Source organism: Sander lucioperca, chromosome 23 (assembly GCF_008315115.2).
Source record: "Sander lucioperca isolate FBNREF2018 chromosome 23, SLUC_FBN_1.2, whole genome shotgun sequence".
NCBI lineage: Eukaryota > Metazoa > Chordata > Actinopteri > Perciformes > Percidae > Sander > Sander lucioperca.
Window position 1 is genome coordinate 11,454,839 of NC_050195.1, and position 25,923 is coordinate 11,480,761.

Consider the following 25,923-nt stretch of genomic DNA (forward strand, 5'->3'; position numbering starts at 1 on the left):
GAAATCCATAAAATAATAAACTTTTCTCTTTACATACAATAACAGAAGATGGAAATCATTTCAAAAACGTAGCTATCTATGATTGTTAGATTGCTAATGTTAGCTCAAAACGCCATTCCAGTGACAGCCTTTGTTGTGTTTGATTGCTAACTTGTAGCCAGCAGTGAACCAACTTCGTTGTAGGTCCATTTTTACTGTACTGACGTTACAGAAGTCTCTCGTTAGCGTCTTGTAGGCTACTTGTCGCAAAGTGACGCATGCTCGACTCACATCGGGAAGTGACGAGGAGCTTGACCCATATTGGGGACTTAAAATCAGGACACGTCACTGATTGGTTCCATTAAGAGCAAGAATGTGGGTGAACCAACCCTTTCATTTCTTCACTGACGTGTCTCCTGAAGTGATTTTCTTTCTGCTACACTTTTTAAAGGGGTTGTGCGGACAGAAAAATCCTCCAAATCACAAACACGTTAAACATCGTTACATGAAATCATGCCTCGAGAAGAGTTTGACCCCAAAAACAAGACGTGGAAACAGAAACAAATGAGACGTTTTGTGACAAAGGTTTTGGGATACAAGTCTTCTGATAAACGCCTCCGCGTGTCCCCGCTCACCTCCAGTACATCTGTGTGCTTATTTTAATGTTTATGTACATATCTCTCTTCCTGGACAAAATATAAAAAAACTGCATTGTCTTGATTCGTAGAAACCTGAGTTGCTCGTACATGTATATACATTTACAGTTCGGCTCGCCGTCTGCTGCGCGCACAGAGATGATCAGTCGGCTTGTACAGAAGAAGCTCAAGTTTTTGTGGAAGCAGGAAGCTCGCTTTCCTTTTTTAATTCCCAACAGCCTGTCAGGTAACCAGGTCGTCTCGTTTTTCCAGGTAAACCGAGGATGATGACTCCTCAACAGGACAGTAATGTGTGCCCTTAGTTCGAGTTAAAGCCGCTCTCGTAGCCTCAGCGTGTTTAAAATGTTATTTAAATTCACCGACGTGTCTGAAAGCTGCACAAGGAACATAAAAATACAGAGAAAATATCGTTTTATTGGCCTGAACGATGCTTTAGATTGTCACTGGTGTTGCCAGATGTGGAAAATATCCAAGTACAATTTGACATACTTATACTTTATTTTAGTATTTTCCATTTTCTTCTACTTGTATACTTCACCACATTCATCTTAAAGCTTTAGTTGCTTCAGATAATTAATAAAAATAGAATTAGTTATCAAATCAATGAATTATATTATATTATAAACTATAATACCACGCAGCATTACATTAAAGTGATACACATGAATGTATTCTGCTTAATGAGTACATTTACTTTTAGTACTTTCAGTGTATCTAGTCTACTTTAATTGAAGTAACATTTTGCCTGCAGGGCTTTCAATTGTAACAGAGTATTTCTACACTGTTGTATTGCTACTTTTACTTCATAGTAAAAGATGCGAGTACTTCTTCCACCTCTGGTTTTTGCATAAATTAGTTTCAGCTCGCAGGTGTCGACGCTGTGAGAGAAAACAAAGTACTATAAGTGGCAGATTAGAGAGTACAAATAATAACAAGAGTCTGTCCGAAAGAAACTTTGCATATTTTTATGAAAGTGCTTTAAACTTTCAAAAACCCGCCACTCTCGTTGCCACCGGAGGGCGCCACAAAATGCAAAGTTGCCCTGTGCAGCTTTAAAAGCAGAATCTGTTTTCGTTTTCGTTAATATTCATTCTCAGATTGTCATTTTCGGATGAGAGTCAAAGGGCGAGAAACAGAGTTACTTTCTTATTTAGTTACCCAGGGTTTTCTCTGACACTTAAGGTGAACATATTTATAAATCACGGCGAGGAATCCATACAGCTCGAGGTTGTTTATATGATAATCTTCGTCATATCTGAACGACATCGTCAAGTCTTATCCAAATACTGTCGGGACAAAAGCTTGATTTGCTTTCCCAAAAATTAATTTACCTTTTTTGACAGACCTCTAGATGAATGAGCAAAATGTTGAGACAAACCAATCAGACGTTTGTTCTGTTTTTTTGCACCTGAAAGGTCAAATATTGGGTTACAGGAAGTCTCTGTGTGTGAGATGTACAAAATAATGACTTTCAAAACAAAAGCATGATCCCGAGAGACTTTTCTGTATCCCAAAGAGAGAACTTACATTTGAGTAAAAGCTGGTTATCAGACTTCCCTTTCCCTACGTCTTGATTTTTCATGTTCTGTAAAGCGACATTTTAAAGGCGCAGCTGCTCCAAACGCCTTCCGTCCTTCTCTGTAGACGCCGTGATCTCAGAGGCTACTTGAGGTTTAAATACAGGACCTACAGCTACGCAGAACCATGACGACAGTATAATAACAATGATCCTATCTCTTTAAATGCATACATTAGATTACTGTGTTCCTATGTTCAGATTTCCCCCGTCTGAAGTAAATAAATACAGTACTTTTTTCTTTTTTTTCCCCGACGCGCGCTCAGCGTCCGGGTCTACGAGGCGGCGCTGATTGTCCGAAGCAAAGACAGGAACGGGTTTTCAGTCCGGCGCGGTCCGGCTGTCGATCAGTGGCGCTAAAGCTGAGGAGAGTCCGTTAAGGTGCGGGACAGAGGGCAGGGATGCAGGCAGGGCGGTGGTCTCTGTGTTCCTATTTGGCGTTAGCAGTTCCTGGGTCCATCAGTAGCCTGTTCCCCCCGGACCGGACAGAGAGAAGAGGAGGAAGAGGAGGAGGAGGAGGAGGAGGAGGGTCCGGCGGAGGTCAGATCGAGGTCAGAGTTAAAGGAGGTGAGGGAGGTTAAAGGTCACAGAGCGGTGGAGGTGATCTTCTTCAGTCCCCTCCGCTGGGCCAGAGTGGAGCAGCCCACCGGCTCCAGGACCGGAGGGACGTTCCTGCTGAGCGCTGAGTAGGTGGCGGCCATCGCACCCTGCAGGGACCACACGCACAGAGTCAGAGGGCTGAAACTAGTGATCCATTAATCAGTTAGTGAATCGACAGAGAGCTTTATAAAACGAGCAATTTGAACATGACTTTTCAAAGGGTAACTTCGGTATTTCTTTTCAACCTGGACCATTTTTCCTATGTTTTGGTGTCTAAGTGACTGATGGGAACAACAATCTTTGAAATCATTCCAGTATTAAGTGATTACGTCCACTAAAAGTTCTGTTTTTGCCACCAGTGTTGGGAACGTTATTTTAAAAAAGTAATTACTTATAATTACTCACTACTTGTTCCAAAAAGTAACTGAGTTAGTAACTGAATTACTCTATAATAAAAGTAACTCGTTACCAGGGAAAGTAACTATTTGCGTTACTGTTAAAAAAAAAAAAGTTGCTATATGTCAAAGAATTTGGATTTTTTTGAGCAGTTTTTTTTGTTGTGAGGCAGAAAGATCTAGCTTCTGCACCATCTGTGGTGGAGGAGTAATTAGTTAGATCACCCCGTTACTGAAAAAATAACGTCGTTACCTAACGCCGTTCTTTTAAACGGCGTTATTCCAAACACTGTTTGCCACTGACGGGCTCAGATTATAATTCTAAGTGTTTGACAACATTATGGAAGGGATCCCTACAGAGATAGACCTTTTTATTAAAGCGTCTGTAGTGCGTAGTTTCTGTCGCCCCCATGAGGAATTCTAAGTAATGACAACAAAACTGTCGGTGCGTCCACATGATACAAGCCTTCAGTGATCACCATCACCAAACCTACCAGTCTCCATTTGAATAAACAGTCATTTTAACATCATAAAACACAATTTTAGTAGTAATTTTTGAGTAGACAGAAGCAAACAAGAACTTTTTCACTTACTTTTAGCTCAGTTTTGAGGCTTTTGTCAAGTTTACTCTTAATTTCTTTCTAACTTTCTCTTTCTTTAATTCCTTTTTTCATGACTTCCTTTTTTTTTACTTCCACTTCCTCAACTGGAAAGCACTCCTGTTGTTATATGTGCTGTGTGAATACAACTTTCATGTCTTTTACTGACTCCTGTTTTTTGTGTTTGTTGCGTGTTCTAGTTAATACCAGACACTGTAGCATCATGATGTTCTGTATTACAGACTAACAACTCATTTAAGTTGTGACACTACTGACAGCACTGGGAGACCTCCAGTACGCTGCAATACATTTGATTAATTACCTGGTCAAAAAGATGGAGTCTAAATCAAAATTAGGACTTTTTTGGACTTCAAAGTTTAGGATATATAAACTGTGTAAACTTCTGTGAAGTGAAAAAAGGATTTTGTTGTTCGAGCAGCACAAATTCTTCTTCATACTCGTTCATTATGAAATGTTTTAAATGTAATTTGCAGTGAGATTTGTGTCCCGGTGTAAACGGACTTTAAGTCAACGCTGCAGCATGCAGAGTGTCGTATCCGTGACAACCAGAGTTTTAATAATCACATTCATGTGTTTGTGTGCAGACGTAAAGAACAAACAACCAGAGAGAGTTTGTGTGTGCGTGCCTCCGTGTGTGTGTGTGTGTGTGTGTGTGTGTGTGTGTCCGTGTGTGTCTCTGTGTTTGTGTGTGTGTGTGTGTGTGTGTGTGTGCGTGCGTGTGTGTGTTTGTGTCTCTGTGTGTGTGTGTGTGTGTGTGTGTGTGCGCGTGTGTGTATGTGAGTGTGTGTGTGTGTGTTTGTGTGTGTGTGTGTATGCGCGTGTGCGTGTGCGCGTGTGTCTCTGTGTGTTTTGTTTGTGTGTGTGCGCGTGTGTGTATGTGCGTGTGTGTGTGTGTGTTTGTGTGTGTGTGTATGCGCGTGTGCGTGCGTGCGTGTGTGTCTCTGTGTGTTTGTGTTTGTGTCTGTGTGTGTGTGCGTGTGTGTCTCCGTGTGTGTGTGTGTGTGTGTGCGTGCGTGTGTGTCTCTGTGTGTTTGTGTTTGTGTGTGTGTCTCTGTGTGTGTGTCTCTGTGTGTGTGTCTCTGTGTGTGTGTGTGTGTGTGTGTGTGTGTGTGTCTGTCTCTGTGTGTCTGTCTCTGTGTGTGTGTGTGTGTGTGTGTGTGTGTCACCTTGACGAGGTGCGGTGCGTCCTGTCTGTTGAGGGTGTATTTGGGCAGCTGATCTCGGTGCGTCACCCAGGGGTGTCGGAGGACCTGACCTGCCGTCAGCCGCCGGTGAGGGTCAACGTGCAGCATCTTGGACACCAGGTCCTGGGGGGTCAGAGGTCACACATTTAGCTCGGGGGAGGAGGGGGAGGGGGGATGTCAACATAAATCATCTTCTGCAGAATTTAAGAGGAAGTATTTAGATGCTTTACTGCAGTAAAGGAAATCCTTTATATCCTGTTGGGTAGTTTAATCTACAGCAATGCATCATGGTCTATAAGATCATCATATGTCTGTAGCGTCGCTGTCCTGTGAGAACAACGTATCTCTAAAAAGTTTTATAACTTTTCATGGTGTCAGAAAAACAGCCCTGTTTTCAGCTTTTGACGATGCATGTTCCAGCTGATCCAAGAGGCTTTTTTAAAGACTTTATTTAGCTTTAAGAAGGAGGAGAATTTTCTCATCCTTCAGTTTATCACAAACATTCAACATCAACACATCTGGAGGTACGAGGTTTTCACCAGACAGGAAGGGGAGGATATACGGTCTGTACTATCTGAAAAGTAACTAAAGCTGTCAGACAAATGTAGTGGAAAATACTTACCTCAAATCTAAACTTAAAATAAGTAGTAAATGAAATGTACTTAGTTACATTCCATGTACATTAAAGAGTTTGTTTTTACACTTCTTTAAATGTGGTTGGTTGTAAAACACAGCTCTCTGTGTGTGTGTGTGTGTGTGTGTGTGTGTGTGTGTTGTGATGGTGGGTGTGTGTGTGTGTGTGTGTGTGTGTGTGTGTGTGGGAGGGAATGTCGTCTTTCTGCACCTGCTATTCCCACACAGTTACAAAATTGTTAATTGTTGTTAAATGTCTCCTTACAGTCCAGGGTTAGGGTTATGTGACAATCAGTTGGAGGATGTGTGTGTGTGTATGTGTGTGTGTGTTGTGATTGTGGTGTGTGTGTGTGTGTGTGTCCACACCTTAGCCTCAGCAGAGACAGAGTTCCAGTATCCTCCAGTGAGCGAGAACTTCCCGCTGCCGATGCGAGCCAAAATCTCCTCCGGCGTGTCCTCTGGACCGTTAGCGAAGGGAGTGAAACTAAGGAAAGAGAAGGATGAGATGGAGAAAGTATTCATATTTAGATACTTCAGAGAATATTTTAACCTCTGTGTTACATCCTCTGACGTTTTACTGCAGCAACACCAGGACATCCAAAGCATCTTTGCTCAAGTTTGATTACATTTTCTTTTTTTAAGATTATTTTTTTGGGCATTTTAGGCCTTTATTTGACAGGACAGCTCAAGACATGAAAGGGGAGAGAGAGGGGGGAACGACGTGCAGCAAAGGGCCACAGGTCAGAGTGGAACCCGGGTAACTGACAGGTAATATCTGATGTTCTTAATAAACTACAGTGTCTTTACCCCGTTAGCATTGTGTAGAGCAGGACTCCCAGACTCCAGATGTCACAGGCTGCATCGTAACCCTGCTTCTTCAACACCTGCCAGAAACACAGAAAAATTCAGTTTCAGGTCATGTACATAAATATCTGTTCTCCGTCTGCTGCACCAAAAAGCTTCATCGCCTTCTGAATGATGTTGTTTACACCTTTCATGCATACATTAACACATTACTTGTGTATATTATTGGTATCCTTCCCCACAGTGATCATTGTACTTCATTTGATGTTTAATCCCCTTTGAGTTTGGTTTAGGCTTATTTGTGTTCTCATACTTGGGGTTTCTTGTCTGCCTTGCACATGTTTTTATATGATGGATTGGTTACTGTGTACACGCAACATAAATAAAAAGAAAAACATGACTGATGAAGAGGTAAAGACTGTGTAAAGAGATGAAGAGAGATGTGTGTTGGAGAAGATGCCGTACCTCGGGCGCGACAAAGTTGGCAGTGTAACACGGCGTCATGAGCAGCCCGTTCTCTGCTCTCAGCTGTTTGGCGAAACCAAAGTCGCAGATCCTGATGGACTCGGCGTTCCCGCTCTCGTCCATGTAGAGGATGTTACTGGGCTTCAGGTCTCTGTGCACCACCTGCAAACACAACAGGACAAGTCAGGGGTTTAAGTTTACAGACTTAAACATTTCAGAGTAAAACCAACTCCATCAATGTGCAGTCAGATGTCTCAGAGGACTACGCGAAATGTTCAAAAAAATCTTCTTTCCCGAAGTCAATTTTAACTGGCTGCTATACAATTGTTTTTTTCTTGAGAAAAACTTCGAAAAAAGTTTGAAAAAAAGCGTTAAAAAACGATCAAAATAGTGTTGGAAAAAGTAGAAAAAACTGTCAATCTTGGGAAAAAACGTATAAAAACATTAAAAAAAGCATCAAAAATGTAACAAAAAGGTATTTTTTTTAATTTATTTTTTTAAAGTCAAGTGTGAAAGCATCAAAAGTGAGAAAAAAATGTCGAAAAAAACCCTCTAAAGCATCAAGTGCCAACTAAATTTTTGATTGGCCAACGGCACATTCAAATCAAACGATTATGATACGATGATGCCCGAACGGGCAACTGGGTTGTTATAGTAACTGGCCCGACGTGGCGTTTTACTTTCTCCGGGCCATCGGGCAACTCTTAATGTTAAACCCTGATGTCTGAAGGTTTTTGATGCTTTTAGGTTGTAGAAAGTCCTTTTTACAAATAGATGTTATATAGTTTTGTATGTGGAGAACAACATGCTGTACACCGGTTCAACCAGACTGACAACTGAAAGAGACAAAGATCCCTCTGAGCAACAGTTGAAGAAGAAGAGAAGAAATCAGCAGTCAATGGTAAAAGAAATTGGAAACTTAGCATCAAAATGTGTGGATGTTTAAATAGATCAGGTTCCTGTTTCAGTATCAAGTGCAAAATAATGCACCCTATAACAAGCTGGAATACACTGTTGGCAAAGCTATTCTTAAAACTTCACAATAGAAATAGAAGGAAGGAATCTGTCTGTCTGTCTGTCTATGTGTCTGACTGTCTGTCTGTCTGTCTGTGTCTGTTTCTGTCTGTCTGTCTGTCTTTGTCTGTCTGTTGTGTGTTTGTCTGTCTGTCTGTCTGTGTCTGTCTGTCTCTGTGTGTGTGTCTGTCTGTGTCTGTCTGTCTGTCTGTCTGTCTGTGTCTGTCTGTCTCTGTGTGTCTGTTGTGTGTTTGTCTGTCTGTCTGTGTCTGTCTCTGTGTGTGTGTGTCTGTCTGTCTCTGTGTGTCTGTCTCTGTGTGTCTGTCTGTCTGTCTGTCTGTGTCTGTCTGTCTGTCTGTGTGTGTTTGTCTGTGTCTGTCTGTCTGTCTGTGTCTGTCTCTGTCTGTCTGTCTGTCTGTCTGTCTTTGTCTGTCTGTCTGTGTCTGTCTGTCTGTGTGTTTGTCTGTCTGTGTTTGTCTGTCTGTCTGTCTGTGTGTGTTTGTCTGTCTGTCTGTCTGTGTTTGTCTGTCTGTCTGTGTGTCTGTCTGTCTGTCTGTCTGTCTGTCTGTCTGTCTGTCTCTGTGTGTGTGTCTGTCTGTCTCTGTCTGTCTGTCTGTCTGTCTGTCTGTCTGTGTCTGTCTGTCTGTGTCTGTGTCTGTGTCTGTCTCTGTCTGTCTTTGTCTGTCTGTCTGTGTCTGTCTGTCTGTGTTTGTCTGTCTGTCTGTGTGTTTGTCTGTCTGTCTGTCTGTCTGTCTGTGTGTGTGTTTGTCTGTCTGTCTGTGTCTGTCTGTGTCTGTCTGTCTGTGTGTCTGTCTGTCTGTCTGTCTGTCTCTGTGTGTGTCTGTCTGTCTGTCTGTCTGTCTGTCTAACAAACATTTTCACATTTGTTCTCTTCAAACACACCAACATTTGATGAATCCATCTTTTCTCCCCTCCTTCAGTTGAAACTACACTGAATTATGTAAGAAAACATGTTGATTAGATCAAGCTGCACCGGAATAATTAATTCAAAAATCAGCTACAATAGAGACAAGCATCCTATTGCTTTAATGTGCTGCATGTTTATCATATTTAATTACACCATGTAGTGTAGAAAAGTCAGAAATCCAAACTAGGCAAGTTTTCAGAGAACATTTTCTCTTCGTTTTCAGGTATTAAAGCTTCCTGAACCATAAACGACGGAGAACAGGAGCCTTTCCCTTTGTGAGCAGACCATAAAAACACAAACGTACCCCCTGCACATGCAGGTACTCCAGCGTCTTGGTGATGGTGTAGAGAACAGCGCTGGCTTCTCTCTCAGAGAAAAACTTCTGTCGGAGGATTTTATCCAGCAGCTCGCCTCCTTTCATCAGCTCCGTCACCAAAAACACCGACCGGCCGTCGTCGTACACCTGCGACATGGAAACAACACGACGGACAACGCTTCGGTCACTCAGTTGTTCTGTGACTTCATTTCTTCAGTCAGTCAGTTTACGCATTCAGTTTCAGACGGGCTAACTCTGGATATTAGTTTGGATCAGTTTTTTAATCACCTAATTATAATAGAGAATAATTTAAAGATGTAACGAATGTTGACTCTAAAAGGCGGAGTACATAGATTTACCGAAACAAAAAACAAATACTTTTTACAATTCCTTAGTTTTGGGAAAAACAATCAAGTAAATATATTTCGATTAAGGAAATGAATTGGCAACTATTTTGATCAATCAATCAATTCATAATTTAAAGGTGCTCTAAGCGATGTTGGGTGACGGCACTTCTTGTTGACGTTCGAAGTATTGTCAAACAAAACGAGGCTAGCTCGCCCCTCCCTCCTCCTCATCTCGTCCCCTCCCCCTCCCTTCCGCGCTCTAACCCCCCACCCCCAAAATCCTTCTTGTCAGTTATCGGCTGGAACTCTGTTTGTTATGTTTGGTGGTGCAGGTTGGCGCAGTTTGTTTTTGTTGGCGTTTGTGGAGCCTGGGCTGTCTACAGAGACCACGTTTTTTTTTACAGTGTGTTCAGGGGACAGGCAGCTAGCAGATAGTGAGGAGATGTTTTTTACAGTGTGTTCAGGGGACAGGCAGATGTTTGCTGTATGTGACAAAAAATGTTGTAGCCTAAAAAACGTGTGACATCGCTAAGAGCACCTTTAAGTATTTTTTAAAGTAAAAACATCAGAAATTCTGTGATTCCAGCTTCCTAAATGTTCATTTTTTCCATCTTTCTTAGTTTTCTTCTAAGTAAATAGAATATCTTTGACTTTTTGTGTTGGTCAGACAAGACAAGACATCTTTTTTTTTTTTTTTTTGTATAAAGTTTTAAAAAACGTCTTTTGCATGATACAAATGTAAATAGGCTATACAATCTATTTCTTAACTGCTAATTAACTTGTTAGTCCTAACTTTGAACCAGCATGTTGAGTTTTCAGCTCCTCTTTTCTCTGCTTGTGGAGAGCTACGTGACACGTGAAACTATATCGATGAGGACCGGCGAGTTAAATCGTCCGTCCGAGAGTACAGCAGGCAGACACACAGCTGACGATCTGCAGGTGGAGGCGCTGGAGACGGGCTCGGACATACACGCCGCGTGTTTCAGCGGTCTCAGCAAAGTGGCTGCATGTGACCGACAATGCACAAAACATCAACACCGGCACAAGCCTGCAGCTGTCCACGGACACGGAGTGCAGAAAGTATGTCAGAGCCTTCCGGACGGGTGAACTGAGACTCCTTTTCCTGCTTGTCGGTCAACGGTTAATGATCGGTTAACATTTAATTAAATTGTGCTTTCTTTTAGAAGGCTGGCTGCCAAAAATCGCCACTAGCTAATTAATAAGCCTGAGGTAAACGCTAGCTATCAGTAAACAGAAGGTAGTGGCTGGTGTCTGCACCAGTGTTTGTGTGTGCATGTGTGCGCGTGTGTGTGTGTGTGTGTGTGTCGGCCTGCCCCTGCATTTGGCGACTGGCGAGTGTTAATTTCGGACCCTGCACACATGGTAGAATGGGTTTAAGGAGAAAGGAGGCCTATCAACAGAAATTATCGTCATGGGATAAAATACGTTGATAACAGCCTCAGAATTTCGATGTCGATAATTTTTCCATTAATCGCCCAGCCCTATTTCCTAGTTTCTTCTCTCCTCTGTGACCGTAAACTGAATATATTTGAATTGTGGACAAAACAAGACATTTGAGTACGTCATCTTGGGCTTTTTGGGAAACACTGATCCACATTTTTCACCACTTTGTGACATTTTATAAACCAAACAACTAATGAGTTAATCCAGAAAATAATCGACAATGAAAATAATCGATAGTTGCAGCCCTAAGTGTGACTCACGTCCTTGAGGGTGATGATGTTGGGATGTTGTCCGTATCTCAGCAGGATCTCCACCTCCTCCGTCGGGTCCCTCTTGGCCTTGTTGATGATCTGTAACAGTGGACAAAGGGTGTTTACAGCATAGGGGAAGCTGAGCGTGCACGTGGTGACTCTGTGTGGATGCGGCGTTCTACCTTGACTGCGTACTCCATGCCGGTTCCTTTGTGTACGCAGCGCTTACAGATGGAGTAGGACCCGACTCCGATGTCCTCTTTGATCTCGTAGGTGTCTGAGAACTGGGATGTGCTTCTGTGCAGCTGCTACATGGGAAGACACAACCGTTGATTCATTATTTTGAATAATAATCATTCATTCATTCATTCAACCTCGATTTTGGCTCGAAAGATCATTGAGGGGCGGCCCTCATTTGCAATGACAACGAGTAATTACAAAGACAACAAGAAAACAACAACACAGAAAAGTATACACCATCATAAGAAAGATACAAATACAATAAAGCTTTAAAACTTTCTGAATTGAAGAAATGAGGAATAAAATTTGATAAGTAAATTAGGATAATATGGATACAAAAGTAATACAAAAACTACAAAAAAATCATTGATTAAAGGATTAAGACAGTCATGGATGCATCCTTTTGCTCTTTATTGAAGGTGGAAATGTTTGTGTTTCCCTGGGGACATTGGGAGTTTGTTGTGTTACGGCAGGTCTTTCGGTGAATGTAGTTAGCGCCAATAGGGTTAGTGCTGACATGTGACCCAGGTGGGGGGGTGTAATAAAGACTGTGGGGGCTGTATGTGGAGGCTGATATAACCCAGGCAGCTGCAGGTGTGTGGGAGACTTGATGAGATGATGAGATTCAGATTGAGATTGATTCTGAAAGGAGGAAGACAGCAGGGAGCACACTGCAGGCTGAGGCTACATTTACATCGCTAGGTTATTGTTTTTTAAGCAGAGTTTTGAGCCAAAAGCGATCTCCGTGCACACAAGTGGTGTTAGCTCCAGTAGAAGAACTAATCTCCGTTTAAATTAACACGCCCAAACCAAAATGTCTCATCAACATTCTCTAATACTGCATGTGCGTGCCGGGGTAAACAGGAGGCAGCATGTATACTCCGCCCGTTGCTGGTAGTTGCCATGGTAATGTTAGTAGCTTAGTCTCAGAGAACGAATCAGCCAAATCAGGCGGCGAAACAGTGGCGTCAGTGTTGGTGTTGCCAAAGGTCTCTGTTTGCGGCCGTTGAGACTGAAAAACAACCCAAATGGGTCATAAATGTTTTCAAATGTCTCCGGTTTAGAGGATCGGAAACGCCAGAGCAGGGGGAATGAGAGGGGGAAACGCCAGAGCAGGGGGAATGAGAGGGGGGAAACGCCAGAGCAGGGGGAATGAGAGGGGGGAAACGCCAGAGCAGGGGGATTGAGAGGGGGGAAACGCCAGAGCAGGGGGAATGAGAGGGGGGAAACGCCAGAGCAGGGGGAATGAGAGGGGGGAAACGCCAGAGCAGGGGGATTGAGAGGGGGGGAAACGCCAGAGCAGGGGGATTGAGAGGGGGGAAACGCCAGAGCAGGGGGAATGAGAGGGGGGAAACGCCAGAGCAGGGGGAATGAGAGGGGGGAAACGCCAGAGCAGGGGGAACGAGAGGGGGAAACGTAGCAAAAGATATTAGTTTTTAAACCTAAACATAGCAATGTAAATGTAGCCTGACGCTGGAAAGCCACGTTTCCACACGGAAAACACTATTGGAGAGAAATACTATTTATGAGACAGTTCATGTTTTCCTACAGCGCAACTTTGTGTAAATACACCTTTTAAAACCTGAACTACAATATGAAGAGTGAGCTCGCAAAGTCCTGAAGCAGACGGAGAACGCTGGAGCGGAGGTCGCTCCCGACGGCGTGGACACCGAAGCTAGCAGGCTCGGTTCCCGAACACAAATTACCTGGCCAGTTTAGGTCTAACTCTCACATTAAATGCACACACACAGGGAGAGGAGACTATATAATAATGTTAAGAGCTAGGTTAGCCTTTAGAAGCTGTGTTTTGTTGTTCAACGTGCCCAGGTTAGCTTTAGCTTTGTAACACTCATCTTTAAACTTCAGACATTCTCGCTCAGGTGTCCCAGACCCTGATTTGTGTCCCAGCAGCAGGGATTAATCTCTCTGATTCACTGCCATGTAAAGCTCTTTCAAGCGTCCTCAGATGTCTTAACGGCTCTGCTGTTTGGCTCGTAACAACCACATAGTCCTCTCTCTTCCTTGACGCCTTTTATCTTGTAGATTTATGCAGATAATACTTGAAAGACTGCATCTAAACCTGAACTACACTTCCTCTCATCTCTTTCTTCAATCTATAACATTTGACTTCACCAAAAGCACTCTAAATGTTTTTAGGAGTAGTTCTCACCAGCGGTGGAATGTAACTCAAGTACTTTATTCAAGTACAAATTCAAGGAACTTGTACTTTGCTTGAGTATTCCCATTTTCTGTTACTCTTATATTGATCCAGCTATTTGACTCTAAACCTTTAAGGTACATGTTGTTTGTTGTCCTTTCTGTATTTATATATGCTACCCAAGGATAGAACACATCACTAAACATTTTGTAGTTTTGGAGATCTTTCGGAGGATTTTTTGTTAAATTGTGCAAGTGTGTATGTCTGCGGGATGCATAGACTTTATAAGTGAAGCCAAAACGTCTGGATCGCCCCCTGGGGGCTGGCTGCAGTATAAGTCCAATCATTTTTTTCCCAAAGATGTTTTTTTTGTCATTTTAAATAGTATGATCTTGCTGATATTTGTTTAAGTGTTCATTTTTCTGATAAGTTTGTTTTTTTATTAGTTATTTGATGCTATAAAAATGGGCTGAAACGTCATGATTGACAGCTGGGATTGACTCTCTGCGATTGGTCTGGCGGGTGTATGGGCGGGACTTGGATACCACGGCTCCACCGCTCCGATCACTACCACGCAGACTCTGGCTCCAAAATTACAAGATGGCAGCACTGGTATCCGGGATATTTTGGCTTCACTTTGGTACAGTGAGAAGAAGAGGAGACGCGTCATTCATCTTTATATACAGTCTATGGCAGTGTTTCTCAAATGGGGGTACGTGTACCCCTAGGGGTACTTTGGAGGACTGCAGGGGGTACTTGAGAGATTTAACAAAATGTTTAAAAGTTACAAGGCTGTTGTCCAGAACATTGTTCCTCTTTATGTAAAATAAAAGATTTTTCCTACCAAAAATGTGACATTTGTGTCTCCTTCTTTGGACCTATTCTTGCCTTCCTCCCTTCTACTTTCCTTCTACTTTTTACAGGTTTCTCGCTTTTTTCTTCTTATGTCACTGTTTTTGAAGTTTTTGATACTATTTTCGACCTATTCTTGCCTTACTTCCTTCCTTCTTTCTACCATCTTTTCCAAGTTGTTGTCTTTTTTACAGTTTTTGTCTCCTTTTCTCATCAGTATTTAAATGTTTTCCAGGTCCAAGGCTGTTGTTTAGTAAATCTATCGCTGACAGCACTGTACTGTTCCTGTTTATATAGACTTTTTTTTCTACCGAAAATGATTAGCGCTGGTCAGGGGGTACATGGCTTAAAGAAACAATTCAAAAGGGGTACATTATTGAAAAACGTTTGAGAACCACTGGTCTATGGTATGTACCTGTACAATAGTACTGGGTAGTGGTTGTGTGTCCTCTTCTGTTATGGCCACAAAACTGAATCCCCTGAACAGCTGATGGGCGTTTGCACTGGGAGGAACCCCCGGAGAGTCTGAGACACAAACACAGAAACAGCTGTTGAACTTCACTGCTCAACGAAATCAGATCTTAATCAGGATGTAGTTCAGCTCAGTGGTGTGTGAAGGGGAGGAGGAGGATGTGGAGGGACAGTCTGTACCTCTGGGCGTTTTAGCTGTGAACTCTGGATCAAAATAGAAAGTGTCGTCAGGTCGTCCTGAAGCCGGTTTGAAGGGAGGGGGGATCTCTCTGCGGAAGAGCTTCTACAGGGGAAAGAAAACGTCAGACATACAGTCAAAAACTGTTGAGTATATCCTAATAAAGTTTATTTAACGGAGACACTGACGTTCCAGTCGATGGTGTTGAAGAACTGATGCCTCTTGATCTCCTCCACACCGTCTGGTCCAGCTCCTGCAATCAACATTAGCTGTCAGTCCAGTGTTTCTTCCAAACACACAAACAAACAAACAAACAAACAGGAGGAAATTGTGCATTTTTTTGGGGACTGTTTTCAGCGGCAGATTAATCCACATTTGGCGCTCTAGTGAGTATTGGTGGCAGCAGGACGGTTTGTGTGGGATTGAGTCTAGGGCTGCAGCTAGCAATTCTTTTTTTTATTGTCGATCAATCGGTCGATTATTTTCTGGATTAATAGATTAGTTGTCTGGTCTATAAAATGTCAGAAAGTGGTGAAAAATGTGGATCAGTGTTTCCCAAAAAGTCCAAGAGGACGTCCTCAAATGTCTTGTTTTGTCCACAACTCAAAGATATTCAGTTTACTGTCACAGAGGAGAGAAGAAACTAGAAGATAGTCACATTTAACAAGCTGGAATCACAGAAGTTTTTCATGAAAAATTACTCAATCTGATTACTCAATTATCAAAATGGTTGACAACTAATCGATTATTCTTTGCAGCTCTGGACTGCTTGTAGACATTTAGCTGATTTGGTTTTACAAGTATAAATACAATGTTTAGTGCACCAAAGCATCATAATTATCAAACTACAACAAACTAACAAACAGGAAACATTTGTTGGGGACTATTTTCAGCGGCGGATACGGATGTAATTGTGAATCGCTTAAAAATCATATATATATGTAAAGATTACAACGTTTTAAATTTTAAAAATGAATCGCGAAACGGCCTAGGGCGTAATCTTTCTGACCACAGTCGAAAAGCTGTAGCAGGAAAATGAGAAGACTGGAAATGAGTAGAGGGAAACGCGACGCTGCCAACCCCAGCTGAGCGGAGAAATCACACTGTAGTTGTCGCGGTCTGTGTCACCGCGATGTGTAGTCACATTTCTGGGGAGGCGACGTCAGGCTACAGCGTAGGGTCCGTATCTACGTGTACCTTTGTACATACTGGCGTAGACTCAAAGCAGAATCACACTTTATCTTTGCCTGTTTGTGTTGTTTTTTTACGTAGTTTTAAAATTGACTATGACGTCACTACTCTACGCGCTTCAAATTGCCCCCGGGGGAAAGTAGAGTGTTTTTTTAATTGAATTTGAATTGAATGAATAATTTTTCCAAGAGCAGACATAATAAGACCCCTGACTCATATTTTCTGGGTTGAGGAAACAAATTGATCAAGACCGTGTACTTTCCTTCTAATTGTCACACGAGAGCCAGCCGGCTTTAATGTTCTGTAGCTAATAGAGTTATTTTGAGGGAGTGGAAATCTTCCTCTCCTTCATGTTTTAAGAAGTGGCTTAATGATTACTGTGTCCTGTCTTTTGGTCAATATTAGGTCCTCGTCGTCTGACTCGTACTGTAACGGCGTCAAGATTTGTGGTCGGAATGCAAGTGGACTCAGTTTGTGCCCCTCTTGAGTCCTTAATCTTGGATTAACGTACATTTTACTTGAAGTACCTGGACATTTCCGAACACTGCAGATTCAGCATATCTGGGCATGCATGTATTGTTTTTATTGTTTGTGTATACTTGTTCAACAAGTGCAAAATAAAAGCAAAAAGTTGTACCTAATCTGTTGCCAGGGTTGCGTTTGAAAAGGTTCCTGAGGAGACTTTGAGCTTCTGAACTCAAAAACTGTGGCATTCCCAACTTGGCCCTGCGAACACAAACACACAAAGAAGGTGTTGATATAAAAGTTTTAAAAAAAAGAAAGTGCAGACAGACTGAAATTTCCATATTGTAGATCCAAACTGAAAGTATGTGAAAGACTAGATGGCCGTATGCTCGCAGGAAACACAGTCAGCATTCTGCAGAGAGTCTGCTCAGCATTATTCTACACAGACAAACATTGTCTTCTATGTTTCCCTCTCGAAAGGAAGCAGGACAGGTTAATATTTCCTCCGATTGTTTCCTCTCGTTCCCTTCTCCTCCCACCTAATCTGTTATAAATTGCTATCAGAACACTTGAGTCCATTTCTCCTCCTCTTCCTCCTGAGTGCTGCACTTTATCTCCTCTAATATAAACCCTTTGGAGGGAGGAGAGGAGTCTCTTCTCGGATGTACACTGAGCTGTAATAAAAGCCGTTAGATGGGGATTGGATACGAGTGTACCGACAGGATAAAGTGTCTTACTTGAGGATCATGGTCATCGTCTCTTTCCGGTCTTTGCCTTGAAACGGCAGCGTTCCTGTCAGCATCTCGAACTGGGAGAAAGAACAACATGTCCACGGTCAAAACTTTGTACTTTTCCCCCCAACAACCACTACTGCAACTGAAGGAAAATGTATTTCTTGTTGCAAGCTTTGTCATGCTCTCTTTCTCTTCCAGAATCAGATTCTCCCCTACTATTGAGATCTTCAAGAGTCATCTTAAAACACACTTCTACTCTATTCTATTAGCTTTTAATTGTGCCTGACTTAACCATTGTTACTATATACAGTAATTTGTGAGTGAGAGAAACATGGTGAAATCTTTGGTAAGTGGTCCTCATATGCACTGACACAAAAGCCAATTTTCAGCATTGGGGACAGATATTTAAAGGCCCTGACACACAGTCTGGCGAGGTCGGTGACTCGAGTCTGTTCGCTGTGTTCCGTGCCGTCGTCCATCGGAGGAGCCGTCGGCGTTCATTTTGGCTGACCTGACTTGCTGGGTCGGAGGGCGGGCAGTCGGACTCAATGACTAATCTGATTGGAGTGCTAACCCGGAAATGGCGAGCGGGATGAGTGATGAACGCCTCTCAAAATCTGACGAAAACCTTTCAAACTGACCTTTGACGATCTGAAATGAAGACAGATTCAGCAACTGCACGGCCTATTTCTCTCTTAAAATGTTTTCAGAAACACGTTTCAGTGAACTATTTTCGTAAAATACGAGATCGTATTTCGAACAAGCCGCCATTATCGGTCAGCTGGAGAAGCCCACGTGATGCGTTCGTCATTTCCAGTTTTAAATTTTTTGTATTACGTCTCGTGCACATGCAGAACGTACGTGTGTTCTGAGGCACTTTTTGGACCTCGGGGAGCCGACTGATCAGTCCGACTGCGTTTTCTACCGACGGTCAGCCGTCTGGTTGGTGCGTCAGGGCCTTAAGATGCTGCTATAAGTCATGTCTAAAAGCATTCAATTGAAATATTAAAATAACTTTATGCAAAATACACTGTCAGCCAAACATTTGACTGAACGAACCTAAAATCCTGCACGTTATTAGCTTGTATCTGCAACTAATCTTTCTTCTTAAAGCCTGACTTTTAATTCATGTTTAAATCAAAACAAAAAGCAGTATCAGCACGATGAAAGATTGTTGGCATCGTGCCTCAAAACTGATCCAAGCACCTTCTGACACAGCTGACCTTTTTTTACACCCACCTTGCACAGTGCGACATGCAAGAAACCTGATAAAAACACAGCGTGGGGGGGTCTTTGAAGAGCACAGGGAGTGACCACAGTACGGGGGTCAGTTCCATAAATATCTTGTTAACACATCCGATTAGAGCACCAGCTAACGTAGCTGTTAGAAAAGCTATTATCATGACCTAAACTGGGTCATATAACAGGTGATTCTTCTCCCAACCAGAACTAAAAATAACTACTGTTAATTATCAGTCTGTTCATTTAGATTGAGAACATTACTGTACAGACACACCTCACCAACCTGTCCCGGGTGTTTTAGCTCTTTAAAGAAGTGTAGCTTCTGCATGGAGCAGCCATGACAGAGCCAGATGTGAAGGCTTGAATCTGAAGACAGCAGGTGTGAACTTTGAAAGCGGTGTCAAAATATTCATAATAACATTTACCTGAACTACTAAGTTCATAATAAGTTCGTAATGTTTCACTGCAAAACAGCTGCAAATTCATACACACATACACATTTTGTTCAACTCCCAAACCTTTTTAAAAGATAACTAATAATTCCACACTTTATTTTTGACTGCAAAACTAAGGTTAGGGTTGGATATTGTTTCATCCAATTGGAACCTAATATTGAACCTTGTTATTAAATGTGAATCATTTTGAATCTAGGTTTAGATTTAAAGTGCTCATATTATGCTCATTTCATGGTTCATAATTGTATTTAGAGGTTATACCAGAATAGGTTTACATGGTTTAATAAAAAAAAAATAAAAAACATATTTTTGTTGTACTGCACATTGCTGCAGCTCCTCTTTTCACCCTGTGTGTTGAGCTCTCTGTTTTAGCTACAGAGTGAGACCTCTCACTGCTGTAACATCTTTGTTGGGAGTCGCACATGCTCAGTAGCTAGGTAAGGACTACTAGCCAGTCAGAAGCAGAGTATGAGGGCGTGCCCTGACAGTACCTAGGTAAGGACTACTAGCCAGTCAGAAGCAGAGTATGAGGGCGTGCCCTGACAGTACCTAGGTAAGGACTACTAGCCAGTCAGAAGCAGAGTATGAGGGCGTGCCCTGACAGTACCTAGGTAAGGACTAAGGCATGGATACCCGACCCGAGCCCGACGGGTCCCGACGGTACCTGAAGGGCCGGGCCGGATTCGGACAGATATTTAGAAATGATGGTCGGGTTCGGGCCGGGCTCGGTCACATCAGCGCGATAAGGCATTTGTTGTAAAATGGTGCTGCGGGTCCTTTAAGAGAGCTCAGTGTGTGTGTGTGTGTGTAAAGTGAGCAGAAGAGAGATAGAGAAAAGAGGAAGCAGACGTGTAGATGTGACTGGAGCAGAGTTGGTGGAATAAGTTTAAGTTTTGTACACAGGGTGTGTGGTGTCTGAGATAAACTCCAGACTGAAAACCAAGTTCATTCATCTGCTCACCAGAAACGTGATTTTAACCCCGATGTTATATAACGTCGGCCCTGGAGGTAACGAGTCTCCCCTGGTTTTCTGACCACGGTCGGAATCGAAGCGATCAGGAAACACATTGAACATTTTAAATTAAACAGCTTATTAACGTTCCCTTGTTCCCCCGTGTGCGCTGATGACCTCATCTGTTGACATTTCCAAATGCCTTCCAGTTGCTTAATAAAAGCTTTCCACACAAACAAACGTACATGTGTCATTAGTATGAGAAAAAAAACAACGAGATTTTAACTGCCGGGTTCGGACGGAAAAATTCGGCCCAATCCAGGCTCTAGTAAGGACTACTAGCCAGTCAGAAGCAGAGTATGAGGGCGTGCCCTGACAGTACCTAGGTAAGGACTACTAGCCAGTCAGAAGCAGAGTATGAGGGCGTGCCCTGACAGTACCTAGGTAAGGACTACTAGCCAGTCAGAAGCAGAGTATGAGGGCGTGCCCTGACAGTAGCTAGGTAAGGACTACTAGCCAGTCAGAAGCAGAGTATGAGGGCGTGTCCTGACAGTAGCTAGGTAAGGACTACTAGCCAGTCAGAAGCAGAGTATGAGGGCGTGCCCTGACAGTACCTAGGTAAGGACTACTAGCCAGTCAGAAGCAGAGTATGAGGGCGTGCCATGCTAGCAGCTAGGCGAGCATTATAACGTGTGTTCCAAAGTGACCACGTTTGTCTCTGAAGTAAAGGCTGGACTACAATAGAGCTGTTTGGAGCAGTTTGTGAACAGTGTTTTCTGTTGGAGATGGTAAGTCCCTTTGGGGTGGACTTTGGGCTTTTTCACTTTGTAAACCTATAACATGCACAGAAAAGATATATAACACAATAATGGAAAGGGAAAAAGTCAAAAAGCATAATATGAGCACTTTAAGCAATTTAAAGTAACAAAAGTTTAAAACTAACTAACTGGAACTTTGCCATGTATATATTATAAACTTGCTGCAGTATGTAGCCAGCTACATACTAATAAATAATATCTAGAATAGATTCAACAAGAGCTTATTAAATATTTTAGGAACTTGAAAACAGAATCAGAAGCCAAACTTGAGCTACTACAGTATGTTTCTACAGCATGTTTCTTCCAACAGAATTATAGAGTAGCCTCTAGAGGACTGTTAGGATAATCAGTGCAGTAAGATTAATTTGACTGTAATCAGATTATTTGAGATTGAGTTCATTGGCAGACTGAGATTGAACTATCATCTCTGAACACAAACAGCATGACTTGACAACTTTCCCTCCGTCCCTCCCGTTAACCCAAACAGCGAGCAGCATGCTCTCACCATGAGCACGCCGTACGACCACCAGTCGGCGCTGTGCGTGTGTCCCCGCCTGTTCACCACCTCGGGAGCCATGTACTCCACCGTCCCACAGAAGGAGTAGGCCTTGTTCTCGTGATCTATCGACTCCTTACTGAGGCCAAAGTCTGAACACACAGAAATCACAAGGTAATAAAAGAGTTATCAGAGTTTAAAGTGGCGTGAGGTAGCAGGAAGAGCACAAAGTGCCCTATAAATAAAGATTATTATTATATTTACATTAATGCAGCACTTTTACTGTTACAGAGTATGTTTAAAGTGTGGTATTTGTACTTTAACTTCATTTAAGGATCTGAATAATTTCTCCACCTCTGGTAAACACACACCAATGACATAGTTTTGTCCACACACACACACACACACACACACACACACACACACACACAGAGTGTAATATTACGCACCAGTCAGCTTGATGTGTCCCTCCTCATCGAGCAGGATGCTGAAATGACAGAACTGATTTTTAATGTATTCTAAAAGAAATATCTACAGACAAACATTTATAATGAAGTGTGTGTGTGTGTGTGTGTGTGTGTGTGTGTTTGTGTGTGTGTGTGTGTGTGTGTGTGTGTGTCTGTCTGTGTGTGCTTGGTTTACTATATTCGTGGGGTCCAAAAACCGGGGAATACAGTATACTTGTGGGGTCTGCACAGCCTTGCGGGGCCCAAAATGCTGGACCCCACAAGTTTAAAGGGCTGTTTGAGGGTTAAGACTTGGTTTTAGGATTAGGGTTAGAATTAGGTTATGGTTAGGGTGAGGGTAAGGGTTAAGGTTAGGCATTTAGTTGTGATGGTTAAGGTTAGGGTAAGGGGCTAGGGAATGCATTATGTCAATGACGGGTCCCCACAAAGATAGTGAAACTAACATGTGTGTGTGTGTGTGTGTGTGTGTGTGTGTGTGTGTGTGTGTGTGTGCGTGTGTGCGTGCGTGCGTGCGTGTGCCTACTTCTCTGGCTTGAGGTCTCTGTAAATGATGCCCAGGCTGTGGAGGTGGTCGAGCGCCAGAGCGAGCTCTGCCAGGTAAAACTTCACGTCCTCCTCTGTGAACATCACCTGACAACACACACATTAAGTATTTACTACATACGTGTTCTTGTTAGTCACGATGGCTATTTTGGCATGTTAAATACAAAAACAAGGTGGAAAACTTCACAACAACGAGCTCCTTCAACTTTGTAGAAACATGAATTTGCAGAAAGTTGATGGATTGCAGCTTGAAGAAAAGAAAGACAAAGTAAAAAATCGTCCAGTTTCTGTTGCAGACAGCATGCTGATGAATCTCTTCGACAAAAGTAAACATCTTGTAGTTAATTATTCCCCTGAACACACTGTAAAAAACATCTCCTCACTATCTGCTAGCTGCCTGTCCCCTGAACACACTGTAAAAAAACGCAGTCTCTGTAGACAGCCCAGGCTCCACAAACACCAACAAAAACAAACTGCGCCAACCTGCACCACCAAACATAACAAACAGTGTTCCAGCCAATAACCAACAAGAAGGATTTGGGGGTTGGCGGGTTAGTGCGCGGAAGGGAGGGGGAGGGGACGAGATGAGGAGGAGGGAGGGGTGAGATAGCCTCTGTTTTGACATTACTTTGAACGTCAACAAGAAGTGACGTCACCCACCATCGCTTAGAGCAGTGGTTCCCAACCTTTTTTCCTTGGCGCCCCCCCTACTTATGTCTAAGAAAAGCTGAGCCCCCCCTCCGAAACCGAAGTTGAGGTAACTTTCCCTTACTTTCTTTTTTGATACAGAGGAGTTATCAGCACTTTTACGTTTCTCCGCCATGTTTCGTTCATAAAATAGTGATGCCGTGGCGGCAGGAACAACGAGGATGATAGCAGCTAGCAGCTAGCAGCTAGCAGCTGACCTGATGACAGCAGGGTCCCAGGTTAAGAGGTCCCGGAGGTTTGGCCTACTAAGTAGCCTGCCTACAAGTTTAAGCGAGAACAAAAATACATAGTTTTTATTTTAGACTTTTGTATACATTATATATTCTAGTGTATTATCATAATTTGTTTAACATGTGCAAATATTTTTTTTTTTACCTTAACCTCAAACCAGATAAAGACTTGCGCCCCCCCTGTGATCTTTGCCACCCCCCTTAGGGGTCCCCGGACCCCAGGTTGGGAACCACTGACTTAGAGCACCTTTAAATGAAATGTTGGATTATTAATCCACATCTTGCACTGCAATGTAACTAGGGCTGCAACTAACGATTATTTTCATAGACAATCGATTAATGGATTAGTTGTTTGGTTTATAAAATGTCAGAAAATGGTAAAAAATGAGGATCAGTGTTTCCCAAAGCACAAAATGACGTCCTCAAATGTCTTGTTTTGTCCACAACTCAAAGATATTCAGTTTACTGTCACAGAGGAGAGAAGAAACTAGAACAATATTCACATTTAACAAGCTGGAATCAGAGAATTTTCACTTAAACTAATTAATCGATTATCAAAATTTATTTGCGATTTATTTAATAGTTGACAATTAATTGATTAATCGTTGCAGCTCTAATTGTAACTGAACTGTTTAGTCTCCTGTTTTATCTATTTTATGTTAATGTGTCTTTTTATATTGCCTTGTGTTTCTTTTCTTGTCTTGTTGAACTTGCCTTGCCTCTACACGTTTTGTGGTTATGATGAATTTAAAGTATTTTCTTGCACCATACTTTCTTTATTCATCCAAACATGTATGGCTACATTTGCAATCACTAAACGTTTTTTTGGAAGGCACAAGATGAATAAAGAAAGCATAATATACCAGAGAATAGCTGCGCAAAGTGTTTGTAATTGTGCATATGAATTGAGAGCAGAAAATCTAATTTTCCATGAGAGATAATAAGTTCCTGATTAACATAATTGCTTTGTTCGTTACATGTTGATTTCTCTCGGTTTTATATTCTCCAGTTTGTCTCTCAGATTGATTTTCATGCAAATAAGTTGAGTCCTCACTGCCTCTCATTGTGTATAAACCAGAGTAAAATCACTGTTGAACTCAGCAGACGTGAAAGGAAAGGGACAGAAGTTCATTCTTCATGAACCACATTGTTTCTTCCCTTATAGAGGTCTGAGTTTCCAGTTTGGTTATTACTGTAAACACCGGTGTGCAGTGGATGAATGAAAATAAAATGAAAAAGTTTCAACAACAAAAATCCCTGTTGAAGAGGAGTTACCTCCTTAGAGAGACGGGTGAAGAGATCTCCTCCTCGGAGGAAGTCCAGGATCAGGTAGAGCTTCCCCTCCGTCTGAAACGCTGAGGGAGGAGAAAAAACTGAGATTAGATCTGGGTAGTTTCCTGCTTGCTGAACATTTCCACTGGGAGGTCTGTTGCCTGCTAAAAGAATGGAGTAACCAGTTCTGATTGGCCGGTGCTGCGCTGGTGACTCATCTGTTCTGATGGTCTGTTATTGGTCCACTCACCGTAGTGCAGTTTGACGATGAAGGGATGGTTGACCTCCACCAGGATGTCTCTCTCCATCTTTGTCCTGACCCGGTCGCGCACTGGAAACACACACACAGAGAGAGAGAGAGAGAGAGAGAGAGAGAGAGAGAGAGAGAGAGAGAGTGGAAAACACATTAATCACCAGATAGAGCACTTAGTGAAGAAGCCAAAATAAAACAGCCTCCCTTATGTGGTTTTTCTGTTTTTGGCTGGAGAGATTTCAAAATGGCAGCAGATGAGTAGACGAGTTACTGAATCACGGTAAGAGCGAAAGAAAGTCAGCGACAAGAAATTAAACAGAAAAAGAAAGAAAGAAATATTGATCCAGAGAGGAGAGAAGGAAGCCCAAAAAGACGCATGTTGTATTTCTTTCCACCAGCAGGTGGTGTGTGACTTGACTTTAACATCACTTTAAGAATTTACTCCTCTTCCTCTCTGCCTACACTTCTTCAGCTCTTTGTCTCTCTGTCTGGTCTCATGTTAAGGCGTGAAAATCCATTTTGGGCGATGACGGCTGAACAAAGACACCTGAAAAGTACAGATGACATAATGTTTTTTTAACCAGGAGAGTGCCTCTTCTAGTTTCTCTTATCCGTTCATGAACTGGATTCACACAGACATCAACCACATGCATCTTCCTTTTGTCTTGCATTTGTTCCACCTGTACACATGACTTCACATTCAGTCACCTTTAAAGGATAAGGCCGGCGTCAATCTATACGACATGAATTTCAAGTAAAAAAAATTAAAAAAACAGTTTAAAAAAATATCACACCTGCTGCTTTTTTCAGAATAAAGTTGGCGATATTTTGTATTTGTCTTTATTGTAAACAAATCCCATAAAATAACCAACAAACCAACAAACAAAAAGTCTCAGAAAATTTAAAAAAACAAAAAAACAGGAGGAAATGTGCATTTGTTGGGGACTATTTTCAGCAGCGGATTAA

General features: G+C 42.3%; 1 protein-coding gene and 1 long non-coding RNA gene across 4 annotated transcripts in view; one reads left to right on the forward strand and one right to left on the reverse strand.

Moving 5' to 3' along the window:
- Positions 1-284: 284 nt before the first annotated feature.
- The window catches only part of rps6ka3b (ribosomal protein S6 kinase, polypeptide 3b), a 56,983-nt gene continuing 31,344 nt past the window's right edge, over positions 285-25,923 (reverse strand). For 2 of the 3 annotated variants that reach the window (XM_031285236.2, XM_035998058.1), the window contains 18 exons: positions 24,955-25,035; positions 24,708-24,787; positions 22,475-22,581; positions 21,934-21,971; positions 21,494-21,636; positions 17,525-17,595; positions 16,960-17,048; positions 15,320-15,384; positions 15,134-15,236; positions 14,898-15,007; positions 11,415-11,540; positions 11,242-11,331; positions 9,159-9,317; positions 6,913-7,074; positions 6,451-6,527; positions 6,010-6,127; positions 4,993-5,133; positions 285-2,918 (listed from right to left, as the gene is read on the reverse strand). In XM_031285236.2, the coding sequence (XP_031141096.1) occupies positions 2,796-2,918; positions 4,993-5,133; positions 6,010-6,127; positions 6,451-6,527; positions 6,913-7,074; positions 9,159-9,317; positions 11,242-11,331; positions 11,415-11,540; positions 14,898-15,007; positions 15,134-15,236; positions 15,320-15,384; positions 16,960-17,048; positions 17,525-17,595; positions 21,494-21,636; positions 21,934-21,971; positions 22,475-22,581; positions 24,708-24,787; positions 24,955-25,035 (1,883 nt within the window). In that variant the 3' untranslated portion in view covers positions 285-2,795. The remainder of the gene's footprint in view (positions 2,919-4,992; positions 5,134-6,009; positions 6,128-6,450; positions 6,528-6,912; positions 7,075-9,158; positions 9,318-11,241; positions 11,332-11,414; positions 11,541-14,897; positions 15,008-15,133; positions 15,237-15,319; positions 15,385-16,959; positions 17,049-17,524; positions 17,596-21,493; positions 21,637-21,933; positions 21,972-22,474; positions 22,582-24,707; positions 24,788-24,954; positions 25,036-25,923) is intronic. The other variant, XM_035998059.1, reaches the window with a different exon arrangement.
- Positions 23,825-25,923, forward strand: part of LOC116040042 — a 12,444-nt gene continuing 10,345 nt past the window's right edge. Inside the window, exon 1 of the long non-coding RNA XR_004102565.2 lies at positions 23,825-23,860. This is a non-coding gene — a long non-coding RNA (uncharacterized LOC116040042). The remainder of the gene's footprint in view (positions 23,861-25,923) is intronic.